At 41.3% G+C, this 12,500-nt stretch overlaps 1 protein-coding gene and 1 long non-coding RNA gene across 3 annotated transcripts in view; both read left to right on the top strand.

Annotated features, from left to right (window-relative positions):
• The window catches only part of serpinb1l3 (serpin peptidase inhibitor, clade B (ovalbumin), member 1, like 3), a 10,090-nt gene extending 3,413 nt beyond the window's left edge, over positions 1-6,677 (top strand). The window contains exons 3-7 of the mRNA XM_084398125.1: positions 3,631-3,771; positions 4,051-4,168; positions 4,332-4,474; positions 5,275-5,442; positions 5,530-6,677. Of these exons, the coding sequence (XP_084254251.1) occupies positions 3,631-3,771; positions 4,051-4,168; positions 4,332-4,474; positions 5,275-5,442; positions 5,530-5,934 (975 nt within the window). The 3' untranslated portion in view covers positions 5,935-6,677. The remainder of the gene's footprint in view (positions 1-3,630; positions 3,772-4,050; positions 4,169-4,331; positions 4,475-5,274; positions 5,443-5,529) is intronic.
• Positions 6,678-11,693: 5,016 nt separating this feature from the next.
• LOC311283976 overlaps positions 11,694-12,500 on the top strand; it is a 2,984-nt gene continuing 2,177 nt past the window's right edge. The window contains exons 1-3 of one of the 2 annotated variants that reach the window (XR_014626147.1): positions 11,694-11,748; positions 12,223-12,329; positions 12,409-12,500. The exon at positions 12,409-12,500 is cut by the window's right edge and continues 52 nt beyond it. This is a non-coding gene — a long non-coding RNA (uncharacterized lncRNA). The remainder of the gene's footprint in view (positions 11,749-12,222; positions 12,330-12,408) is intronic. The other variant, XR_014626148.1, reaches the window with a different exon arrangement.

Here is a 12,500-nt window from a genome sequence, read left to right as displayed (position 1 = left end):
TCAGCAGAATAAAGGAAGCAAAGACACTAACATGTTGTTAATGTGTTGTGTTCATGATCGCGTGTGTTGAGTCGCATTGAGACATGCTGGTCACGTGACGCTGTGTTTGCTCATGGAGGCGCAGCTTCTCTCAGTCTGTACTTTGACTCCAGGGTTGGTGAGCTGTAGGTCTGTGAGTCATCATTACCACAGAAAGGCAGTAAATTGTTATGAAATGTTTTGTTATCAGCTCAGGGTGTGTAAATCAAGTCATAAAGAGAAAAGCTGTTTTCAACTTTATTAGATGAATTAACATGTTGAAATTTACATTTACATTTATTCCTTTAGCAGACGCTTTTATCCAAAGCGACTTACAAATGAGAACAATAGAAGCAGTTAAACTAACAATAGGACAACAATATGCAATTATTATAATTTTTTTTATAAATAGAAATTCAGGACTCAGCCGCTCTGGTTGAGGCTACGGACTCAGCCGCTCTGGTTGAGGTTACGGACTCAGCCGCTCTGGTTGAGGTTACGGACTCAGCCGCTCTGGTTGAGGTTACGGACTCAGCCGCTCTGGTTGAGGCTACGGACTCAGCCGCTCTGGTCGAGGCTACGGACTCAGCCGCTCTGGTCGAGGCTACGGACTCAGCCGCTCTGGTCGAGGCTACGGACTCAGCCGCTCTGGTCGAGGCTACGGACTCAGCCGCTCTGGTTGAGGTTACGGACTCAGCCGCTCTGGTTGAGGCTACGGACTCAGCCGCTCTGGTTGAGGCAACGGACTCAGCCGCTCTGGTTGAGGCTACGGACTCAGCCGCTCTGGTTGAGGCTACGGACTCAGCCGCTCTGGTTGAGGCTACGGACTCAGCCGCTCTGGTTGAGGTTACGGACTCAGCCGCTCTGGTTGAGGTTACGGACTCATCCGCTCTGGTTGAGGTTACGGACTCAGCCGCTCTGGTTGAGGTTACGGACTCAGCCGCTCTGGTTGAGGTTACGGACTCAGCCGCTCTGGTTGAGGCTACGGACTCAGCCGCTCTGGTTGAGGCAACGGACTCAGCCGCTCTGGTTGAGGCTACGGACTCAGCCGCTCTGGTTGAGGCAACGGACTCAGCCGCTCTGGTTGAGGTTACGGACTCAGCCGCTCTGGTTGAGTTAGATCATTCCACCAGCAGGGAACAGTCCAGGTAAAGGTCAGAGAAAGAGATTTTGTGCCTCTTTGAGAGGGCACCACAAGACAACGTTCGCTTGCAGAGCGCTGGGTTCTGGATGGCACATAAGTCTGGAGTAATGAGTTTGGGTAAAAGGGAGCAGAGCCAGTGGTTGCTCTGTAGGCAAACGTCAGTGACTTGAATTTGATGCGAGCAGCAACTGGCAACCAGTGCAATTTTGTGAGGAGAGGAGTGATGTGTGCTCTCTTCGGCTCGATAAAGACCACTCTAGCTGCAGCATTCTGGATCAGTTGCAGAGGTCAGAAGTTTGACAGAGCAAGCTGGAAGACCAGCCAGGAGAGCATTACAATAGTCCAGTCTGGATAGAACAAGCGCTTGGACAAGGAGTTGTGGAGCATGCTCTGATAGGAAGCGCCTGATCCTCCTAATGTTGTACAAGGCAAATCTACAGGACCAGGCAGTTCTAGAAATGTGGTCTGTGAAGTTCAATTGATCATCAATTACCACCCCAAGGTTCCTGGCTGACCTTGATGGAGTTATGGATGACGAGCCTAGCTGAATGGAGAAGTTGTGATGGAGTGTTGGGTTGGCCGGGACCACAAGTAGCTCTGTCTTTGCAAGGTTTAGTTGAAGGTGGTGGTGGTGGATGAGAGGTAGAGTTGTGTGTCGTTAGCGTAGCAGTGATAGAAAAAAAAAAATTTCTGAATCACGGATCCTAATGATGTCATGTAGATGGAGAAGAGAAGTGGTCCAAGCACTGAGCCCTGAGGCACTCCAGTAACTAGATGTTGGGTCTTGGACACCTCACTCCTCCACGACACCCTGAAGGACCTGCTGAGAGGTATGACTTGAACCATTGGAGTGCGGTTCCCGAGATGCCCTTCGTCTTTAGGATTGACAGAAGGATCTGGTGGTTAACTCTGTCGAAGGCAGCAGATCCAGCAGAATGAGAACTGAGGATTTGGAAGCTGCTCTTGCCAGTCTCAGAGCTTCAATTCCTGAGAGCAGGGCAGTCTCAGTTGAGTGTCCGCTTTTGAAACCAGACTGATAAGAAAGGAAGAGATCTGGTTGAAAACAACTCATTCAAGTGTTTTCACAATGAATGGAAGAAGAGATACTGGTCTGTAATTTTCCAGATCCGCCCGAGCCTGCTTAAATGCTGTGGGAAAGGTACCAGTGTGAAGAGAGGTGTTTATGATGTGTGTGAGTGCGGGCACAACTGAGGATGAAATGGCTTGAAGTAGGTTAGTGGGAATAGGATCAAGCGGACAGGTAGTAGAGCGTTTGGAAAGGAGGAGTTTAGAGACTTCTGCCTTTGAAAGCAGAGAGAAGGAGGGTAGATAATGTGTGTTAGCTGGTAAGATGTATGTGTCAGTTTGTGGATTGGTAAATTGGCCGCTGATGGTGGTTGTTTTATTTATGAAGAATGTGGCAAAATCCGAAGAATGTTGAAAAGCATGCGAGAGTCAGAAGAATTGATAATTTTGTTGTGGTAGTAAGTCATTTTAGCAGAAGAGATATTAGCAGAGAAGGAAGAGAGGAGGGATTGATAAAGACAAAGGTCAGTAGGATCTTTCGAGTTGCGCCACTTCCTCTCTGCACCCGAGTTTAGAACGATGTTCACGGAGAACATCAGATAACATCAGATAACCAGGGGGCAGAGGGTGTGGCGCGGGTGGGAGTTGTCCAAGCAGGATGTTAAAGTGGAGAAAAGAGTATCAGTTGCACTGTTAGTATCTAGTGTTGAAAGCTGATCAGGTGGAGGAAGTGTGGATGAGACCAGAGAGGATAGGCGAGAGGGTGAGAGTGAGCGTAGGTTTCGCCGAAAGGTGACCTGTGGAGGAGTGTGTGTTGTGTTCTGAGGCAGGTTGAGAGTGAGGAGGAAGTGATCTGAGATGTGCAGTGGAGTGGCCAGTGTATGGTCAGTGGAGCAGTAGCGTGTGTAAATATGGTCCTATAGGTTACCTGATTTGTGAGTAGCCACAGTAGATACTCATTTTAGGTCGAATGAGGCGAGCAGAGTGTGGAAATCAGCAGCCTGAGGTTTTTCTAGTTGGATGTTCCAACAACTACCCGAGGAGTACCATCCTCAGGGAAGGATGAGAGTAGCACATCAAGCTCCTCCAAGAAACTGCCAAGCTGACCTGGGGGACGATAAACAACTACAAAATGGATTTTACATTGACTAGTGATGGTAATTGAATGCGATTCAAATGAGCTGCTGTCACACAGAGGTGGTAAAAGATCACCTATTGATAAATTTGAATGGACAGAATGACTGTTGAAACATTTATTTGTTTGATTAAATGGTTTAATGATTTTGATTAAATAATGTTGATCACATTTTCAGCAAAAACTGATTAAAGCTCCGTCTGTGAACTGAAGAAACCATATTTATGCTTCCATATCGTCTGATTTCTCAGTGTTTTTTACAGAATAATCACATCTGCAACTTCTGTAATTGACTGTTTGTCTCCAGACTTTGCATTTTGCCGGAGCAGAGGCTGAAACCCATGCTGGCTTTAGTAAACTCCTGAGCGAGATGATCCGAGCCGAGGCGCCGTACGCACTGAGTCTCGCCAATCGCCTGTATGGAGAGAAGAGCTACAGATTCACTGAGGTTCATTCACACACACAGACACACACACATCTGCCTGCTTTATTTTTATGCACCAGTTTACAGAAGATGCTCTGTGGGCCTTAGACGACAAAATATGTCAAAAAAATCACTTTTGGAGCACAGACTGAAGTTTGGTCTGATTTTAAAGAAGACCCTTGGCAGATTATTGTTGAAGTGAAGTGAAAAAAAGTTTTTGTTTATTTTAAATGGTGAAAAAAATGTATACATGTTTTAGTTGTTTGTGCAGTACGTCTTTATTTTTCCTCTTTGTTGTTCCAGAAGTTCGTCAGTGACACGAAGGGCCTGTATCAGGCTGATCTGGAGACGCTGGACTTCATCGGTCAGGCGGACTCGTCTCGTTCACACATCAACAGCTGGGTGGAGGAACAAACACAAGGTGGACAAGCACAAATTTAACACAATGTCAGGAAGAAAAGCACAATGATGTGTCTTTAATGCAACATCACTTCATCCATTAAGTGCTGCATTATTTCTACTAATAAACTCACTTGATTTGAGCAATTCCTGCTGTGTCAGTTATAATGTGTTTATAATCGTAGAGAAGATCAAGGACCTGCTGGCAGAAGGAGACGTGGATTCTCTGACCAAACTCGTGCTGGTAAACGCTGTGTATTTCAAGGGCGACTGGGAGAGAAAGTTCAGAGAGGATCAGACCCGAGACGAGCAGTTCAAGATCAACAAGGTCAGATTCAGATGCTCTTACATTATTATTTTACCTTTTTAATGTGAACTTTCTTACATGGTTTGACTTGAATGTCTATTTATCTTTTTCTTTAATATTCTTTTTAATTACCATTGTGTGTGAGATTGGCTACTGCATATAAATGAACTTTCCATGTCAGCTTTCTTTCTATAGCGCTTTATACAATACAGATTGTTTCAAAGCAGCTTCACAGTAATAACAGGAAAATAATGATATTAAACCATCATTATTCAGCTGAAATCAGTTCACTGTTGATTCATATCTGTTCAATAACTGTGTAAAGTGCATCAGTTATGAAAAGAGTTCAATTGAGCTGTAAAGTAGCTCTGCAGAAAACAGTGGTGTAATCGTCCAGCTTGTGAAACATTGCGAAAGCCTGATATTGAATTTAGAAATAGGGAACAATTGGGCAGCAGTTCTCCAATATTTCAAAGTAAATATATATAAGATAGGTCGATGTAACTGAATGTCATACTGAAATGGATGAGACATACACACATTTCCAGATTACAGGGATGTTTAGTGGGACAGTGGGAAGAATCTTTTAGTTATAGTCGTCATCAATCTCATTCCTGATGAAAGAGACTGAAAATGCCGTTTGCTGGATCATGTGATTGTTTAGATTTATCTTGGATGGAGGGCAGACTGATCCATGTTGTGTATTCTTCATTTCTTCATGGAATATGTGTAATATTTCTGTTGTTTCCTTCTTGATGATTTTTGCAGCAACAATCATGTGATATCAGTGAGAGTGACGATATGTTTTCATTGGTTGACAGAATGAATCGAAGCCGGTGAGGATGATGTTCCAGAAGGCCAAGTTTCCCCTGGCCTTCATTCCTGACGTGAACTGTCAGATTCTGGAGCTGCCGTATGTGGGGAAAGACCTCAGTATGTTGATCCTGCTTCCCAACGCCATGGAGGACGACAACACCGGCCTTCAGAAGGTGTGGAGTTGTGTTGATCTGCTGTGTGGAGTTGTGTTGATTTGTGTTGATCTGCTGTGTTGAGTTGTGTTGATCTCTCTTGTCCAGCTGGAGAGCGCGCTGAGCTTCGAGAACTTCATGGAGTGGACCCGACCCGATATGATGGACCTTCTGGAAGTTGAAGTGTCTCTGCCCAGATTCAAGATGGAGGAAACCTATAACATGAACTCTCTTCTGATCAGCCTGGGAATGGTGGATGCGTTTGACTCGCAGAAAGCTGATTTTTCAGGAATGTCCCCCGGGAATGATCTGGTGCTGTCGAAGGTGGTGCACAAGTCGTTTGTTGAAGTGAACGAAGAGGGAACGGAGGCGGCGGCGGCCACCGGTGCCGTGATGATGATGCGCTGTCTGATGCGTCCCGAGCGCTTCTGTGCCGATCACCCGTTCCTCTTCTTCATACGCCACAACCCGTCCAGGAGCGTTCTGTTCTACGGGCGCGTCTGCTCACCGTGAGATCCCACAGGTTTCATCTGATTAGAACAGGTTCTGGTCTGTGCAGTCAAAGGGTTAGTGGAAAGACCAGTTGCTCTTCAATGAAAATGTCCTTTTGCCTTAATTCCGGCGTGCCTGTGTTGTTTCCTCTATTGAATAATCTGGAGTGAAATTGTCTATGCGTTTGCTGTACAGGTTCATGTGACATTATGAATAAACAACTTGTGATTGTTCAAAAAATGAAATGAAACCTGTTTCTTTATGCCCTCCAAATGCTTCAAGATACTGATAAAGCTCAAACTTAGTGTACAAAATTGTATACCTTTTTTGACCATTGACATTTATGAATGTGATATTTACCATCTGTTCTCCAAACTGCTTTATCCCAGTGGTTATATCAGGGATATCAGCTTCAGTCCTGCAGAGTTTAGTGCCCACCCAATCTAACCCAACTGAACAAGCTCTTCAATGTCTTCAGGATTACTAGAAAGCTACAGGTGAGTTTTTATCAAGGCTGCAGGACTGAAGTTAGACATCCCTGATCTAGATGATAAACGCTGCGTACAGATGGAGCTGGGAAACTGGAACATGCAGAAAATAGCCAACCTTACATAAGCTACTCTTTATTAGTACTTTTAACATCTCTTTCTGTAATGTTGTGTATTTGTGTGAACATGATTGTATGTAGATTTAATGTTACTATGCTTTGGCAATGTCAAAAACCTTTTACCATCCCAAAAATAAAATAGTTTAATTAGAGAGAGAAAAGAATGGGAAGAGCTGTCCATCCAGTCACTAAAGTTTTGCTCTTTTTTTAATGCTGCCAAGCAGGGGCGGATCTAGAAAAATATTTATGGGGTGGCGAGAGGGGGGCAGGAATTTTTGAGGGGTGGCAACATATGGCAGACGTGTATATATATATATACTGAATTTAACTGGGGTGGCAGCCAACTGCCAACGGGTGGCAGCAGGGGTGGCAAGGCTTTCTTTTAGGGTGGCATTTGCCACCCTATGCCACCCCGGTAGATCTGCCCCTGCTGCCAAGAGGGGTAATGAGACACTGTTTTGATTTACTGATGCTTAAACTCAGCAAAAAAAAATCATTCAGCAACACGTTTTGAATGTGTAGTCTACATAAAAAGATGCCATTCAGTTCACTACACAAGTTCTTTAATATCAATTATATGAATAATGGGCAAATAGGGTTTTTGTCCAAATTCCAAAACTATTATTTTAGGATTTTTTAAAGTATTTTTGCCATAAAGATTGTGTATATGTTCTTATGTAAGTCATTGCCAGTCTTCACATGATTCTAGTGTTTCGGTTTGTTTAATGAGTGTGCTATAGACTTCAACATGTCTGGTCGTAGTTTCGCAGTGAATCAGTCGTCTAAAGCACCAAAGCTTTCAGTAAATAAATGTCTTCATGTCTTTTCCTGTCTTGGTTTAAAGTCAAGTCTTTTCTCCTCAGTCTAAAGTGTTTGTTCATGTGCGGATTCGAGCTCTAGGTTCAGTTGTTCTGACCGGCTGATCGCTCTCTGGACACACAGCGCTGGATCTTCACCAACAGCCTTCTGAAGGACACGGTCAGTCTTAGAAGAGAAAACAGTTCTGACAAGGCAAGGCAAGGCAAGTTTATTTATATAGCACATTTCATACACAATGGCAATTCAAAGTGCTTTACATAGAAGAAATTTAAAATAATAAAATGAAATAAGAATAATTAAAACAGTTTAGAAAAATAAAATACAGTACAGTACAAACAGTCGGACGAACAGCGGCACAGTGCTCATTCAGTAAATGCATAGCTAAACAAGTGTTTTGAGTCTGGATGTGAATGTGACTGTAGGAGCACATCTGATCTCCTCTGGAAGCTGGTCCAGCATAATAGCTAAAAGCCGACTCGCCATGCTTAGCGTGAACCCTTGGTATTTCTAGCTGATATGATCCTAATGATCTGAGTGATCTGTTGGGTTTATTTTCAGTGAGCATATCTACAATGTATTGAGGTCCTAGGCCATTGAATGATTTATATACCAGTAATAATACTTTAAAGGGACTGTGTGAAGGAATTTCTCCCATCTAGTGGTGAAATTGTATTTTGCATTCAAACGAATAATGCTCTCCAGCGCCTCACTTTTTCAAATGCGCGTTGCATCTACGGTAGCCGTTATGTATTAAAAAGCTATGACAGGATGTCTTATAATAGCACTTCGAGTTTTTCTTCGGGTGAACAGGTTTGTTATTTAAAACAAACTGAAACTTGAAACAACGAAAAAAAGAATGTTACAGTATGAATTACTGACTGTGAAAAACATTAACTATGGTAATTAGTAGTAATGCCTTCTTTACCCGTTATATTTTTTGAAGTACGTGCATTGTTAGATATCATCATCAGAGCCTTCTCTAACCTTACTTTACTCAATAGCTGCTATTCATCAAAGAGCCTGTTTAACTTTTAACTATAAATGTTCTACTGTCTATATAATAAAGTACACAACCAAGCAATGAAAAAAAAGCTTGTAATTAAGACCGTAACATTGACTTACCTGTCGAGAAGAAAGCAGGCAACTTCAGGGTCTCTTTTGAAAGCTTTCTCCTGCATTAGCTATCCCGACATTAACCCTTGTTTTTGTAATCTCCGGTCACGTTTCCTTTTACGGTCTATTTTGGACTTTTTCAACGACGAGGACTCCTTATCCTGTGACTCATATGTATGTATGAATGAACGGTGTATAAATAACCGTGCAGTGCAGCCTTTTAAACTTGCCGGGGCCGTGACAAGCGCCTCTCTCTGCTCTGCTCCTCCGCTTCTGCTGGCTTCAGTCACGTGACGCTGGTTCTGAACGAAAACGCGTTATGGAAACGCGTTGGCCTAGTACTTTTTGTCCCTCTCTGCTATTATAGTTTTTCAAGATGGCGGAACTACATGGAAGCCTCCGTGGACCTACCCGTCCCATGTATATAAAGATAATAAATTCTTCGTTTACGAGGATTAGTCTGATCATTGGCATAGGTATTTGTACACCACTGAGGGCATATTTATTAATAAAAATATTGATTTTAGATAATAAAATACCTAAAAAGCTACACATAGTCCCTTTAAAATCAATCCTAAATGTAACTGGGAGCCAGTGTAAAGACCTGAGGACTGGTGTGATGTGTTCATATTTTCTGGTTCTGCTCAGAATCCTGGCGGCAGCGTTCTGTATGAGCTGACACTGTCTTATGGTTTTTTTGGGAAGGCCAGTGAGGAGTCCATTACAGTAATCCACCCTGCTGGTGATGAAAGCACGCACAAGTTTCTCCAAGTCTTGTCTGGAAACAAAGCATCTAATTCTTGCAATATTTTTCAGATGATAGTATGCTGATTTTGTTATTGCTTTGACATGACTACTGAAACTAAGGTCTGACTCTAGTGTCACACCAAGATTCCTGACTTGATGTTTAGTTGTTTGACCCCTAGAGTGAAGGTGTGCGTTCACCTTGAGAACTTCATCTTTGTTTCCAAACGCAATGACTTCAGTTTTGTCTTTGTTAAACTGAAGAAAGTTTTGATTGACAGACACACTAGCATCAGCCCCAGTTTATCTTGATCCTGCATGAACTTCAGCGGGACACAGTCAGAGCGGGAGATGCGTCAACCCTAACCCAACAAATAGACAAACACACATAATCTGCTTTCTTTTTTTTTTTTTAAGTGGAACAAATCTGTACAATAAATATAAGTTGCAAAATACATTGTGTTCATTGGAATAAGACATTTGGCTGAACAGTCTAAGCTATTTTTCTATTTATTGGGGAAATCTTATTAAAGCCAAAATGCATGGAAGATATTTAATTTTGAATAAAATGTAGCGTCTCATTCACTGACAACCATATAAACTTTCACAAAGCTATCTAGATACTGTCATTTTGGTCAAATACAGTCTATTTTTGGTATCAAAATTATTAGTAGTAAATATGACTTGAGAGGGCATTTATGTCCAATTTCCCACTAGGAAACTCAGAGTAGGAATTATAGGCTGTAATAGGCTCTAATAATAATAATCTTGTCAGAAATTCAGAGCTGGAGCTTCCTAGTCGGAAATTGACCATGAATGTCCTCTCAAGTCATGTTTACTCCTAGGAAACTCAGAGATAGTTCTGAAGCATGATTTTCTGAGTTGAGCATGTCATAAGCTTTAAACATGGTGGAGGAGAGAATGATTGTTGCTGTGACTGCTGTTCTTTATTAGTTTTTCCACAATGGGTACCTCGCATTCTCTTGATGTTAAGTGTTAACTTTCATCTGTACAGAGAAAAAGAAAAAAAAGGTGAAAAACAGCTCCGTCACAGTCTGAATCTGTACGTCATCAATAGTCACATCTGGATGAACTCTAGAACGCAGGTGTTTCATGAACATCTGGATAAACTCTAGAACGCAGGTGTTTCATGAACATCTGGAGGCCTTGATAGCAGCACAGAAACTCTTTCTTTTTTAACAACATTAATAACAACAGTCAAAAAAACAACAAGCTCATGAACAGATAACAGTTTAATGATTATTGCATCATTATTGTATTTGTTACTAGCACACAAATACAATATTTCATACTTTACACTCATAACATATAAGAAAAGGAACTGGACACAGACAAATGGTCTGATTCAGCCAAAAACAGACAACCAAGATCTCTTCCTTAGTTGGAAAGAATAATTTAAAAAGAATCAGTTTTATGACACTGAAAAATCTAATATATTTTCTAAAACTGGAAATATCAGTCAAATCAAAAGATCTATGGAAAGACCATTTGCAAGTTCTGACATGACTAAAGGACTAAAAGATTCTTAAATATAAGATTCTGCAAAGCAGCTTTACATTGATAATAGGAAATTAAGTAAAGTGTTTTAGATGCAGGTGTCAAGTGCTAATGTTCCAATGCACTATCATCAGTCAGTAAACATTGATGAGCTCATATCAAAAGATCATAGAAAGGGGTTAGAGGGATAAATAATTTTGGGAAGGGGTTTGATAAATAATCAAAATATTAGCTGCTCACAAAGATTTTTTTAATGCTCCCCGTGTTATATTTCAATAACAATACTTGTGGACAGCCTAATACATGGTCAAAAGTCCCTTTATCAAATAAATTAAGAAAATAAGTATTAAGAAAGTTCCAACCTATCATTCATATAAATCCTGGCAGAGAAAGCATATGGCAGACGAGCAGCAGGTGAAAAATCAGGAGATGCAGGTGAGCTTGTGCATCATCGCAGCCTGACTAATGAAAAACAGACCAAAACAGTAGATCAAAATAATTCCTTCCTTTTTTTTATATATTTTTTTTACATTAAACAGGCTATGGATGTTTCTAAATCTCAATTTAAGAGTAAAACTTACAGTAAGTTGAGCTTGGCTACTTTGCACAATTCATTAAAAACCAGGCCAAACAAACAGAAAGCCACCTGATGTGACCACATGCTAGAATTAGCTAAAAAGCCAGAACAGCTTCTGAATTTAACTGTTATATCTTTGCTGTGGTGCATCATGGGAGGTGGGAGACACCAAGTGTAGAAGATGAAGGGGGTTGTTTGTTGTTTTAAAATTAAACATTTTTCAATGAGCACGTGTAAAAATGTCTGTTAAATAATTTGTTGATTAGGGCATGTACAAAAAGTTTATTATAATTATTGGTTGTAATGTGAATTTAATTTCTGATTGTTTGCTTGTCAATGGGAATGTCTCCTGGTCAATGGTTGTGCTCAGGAGTATAAATGCCCACAAGCTGATCTTGCACAGGGTGTGTCTGTGATGGAAGTTGGAGAGTGAGGAAGCTGCTGGAGTTTGGAATTAGTGAGTTAAATTCTGTCTATTTTCTGGTTTCACAGACAAGGCTTAAAGGAATAGTTCACTTAAAAATTGACTCAGCCTCAAGTTGTTTCAAAACTGTATAAATTTCATTCTTCTGCTGAACACAAGATATTTTGAAGAATGTCGGTAACCTAACATTTGATGGACCCCATTAACTTCCCTAGGTTTTTTTTTCCTACTATTGAAGTCAATGGGGTCCATCAAAATATACTTCTGTGGCATAACTTATTCGAGCTTCATTAAATTAACACTAACTACATGTCATTTGTAATATTATCCTGTAGCTCATGCTAGAGCATTTCAAGCACTTATAGACCTGTTTTACTGAACAGCTCATTACTGTATGACACAGATGGACCATATTATTTACATATGTATCTCCCACATGTCTGTTACTCTAGACAAATAAGCAGCAGAGTAAATTCAATTTAATTTGTTGATTTGTTTTATTTCCAGTGAGATCCTGACATGTCAGTAACCTTCTGGAAAATCAACAGAAGAAGCACCCTGTGTGTGTGTGTGTGGAGATGGTCTGAAGAAGGATGCAGATAAGAGGAGTTAGAGTTAGTTTTTTGCCCACCTGTGTACTATTGATGTTCTGTTAACCTACACTTTGTATTTCACCAATTCATTGTTTTACAGCTGTCTGACAGTTCCAAATTCTCACAACTGACTTGATTCTAGCCAATAGCCATACTGGCTCATCTTGGGATTGACTGAGACCTAAATTTGTG

The sequence above is a fragment of the Rutilus rutilus genome (assembly GCF_951802725.1).
Source record: "Rutilus rutilus genome assembly, chromosome: 24".
NCBI classification, from domain to species: Eukaryota; Metazoa; Chordata; class Actinopteri; order Cypriniformes; family Leuciscidae; genus Rutilus; species Rutilus rutilus.
This window is presented reverse-complemented; position numbering and strand designations above follow the sequence as displayed.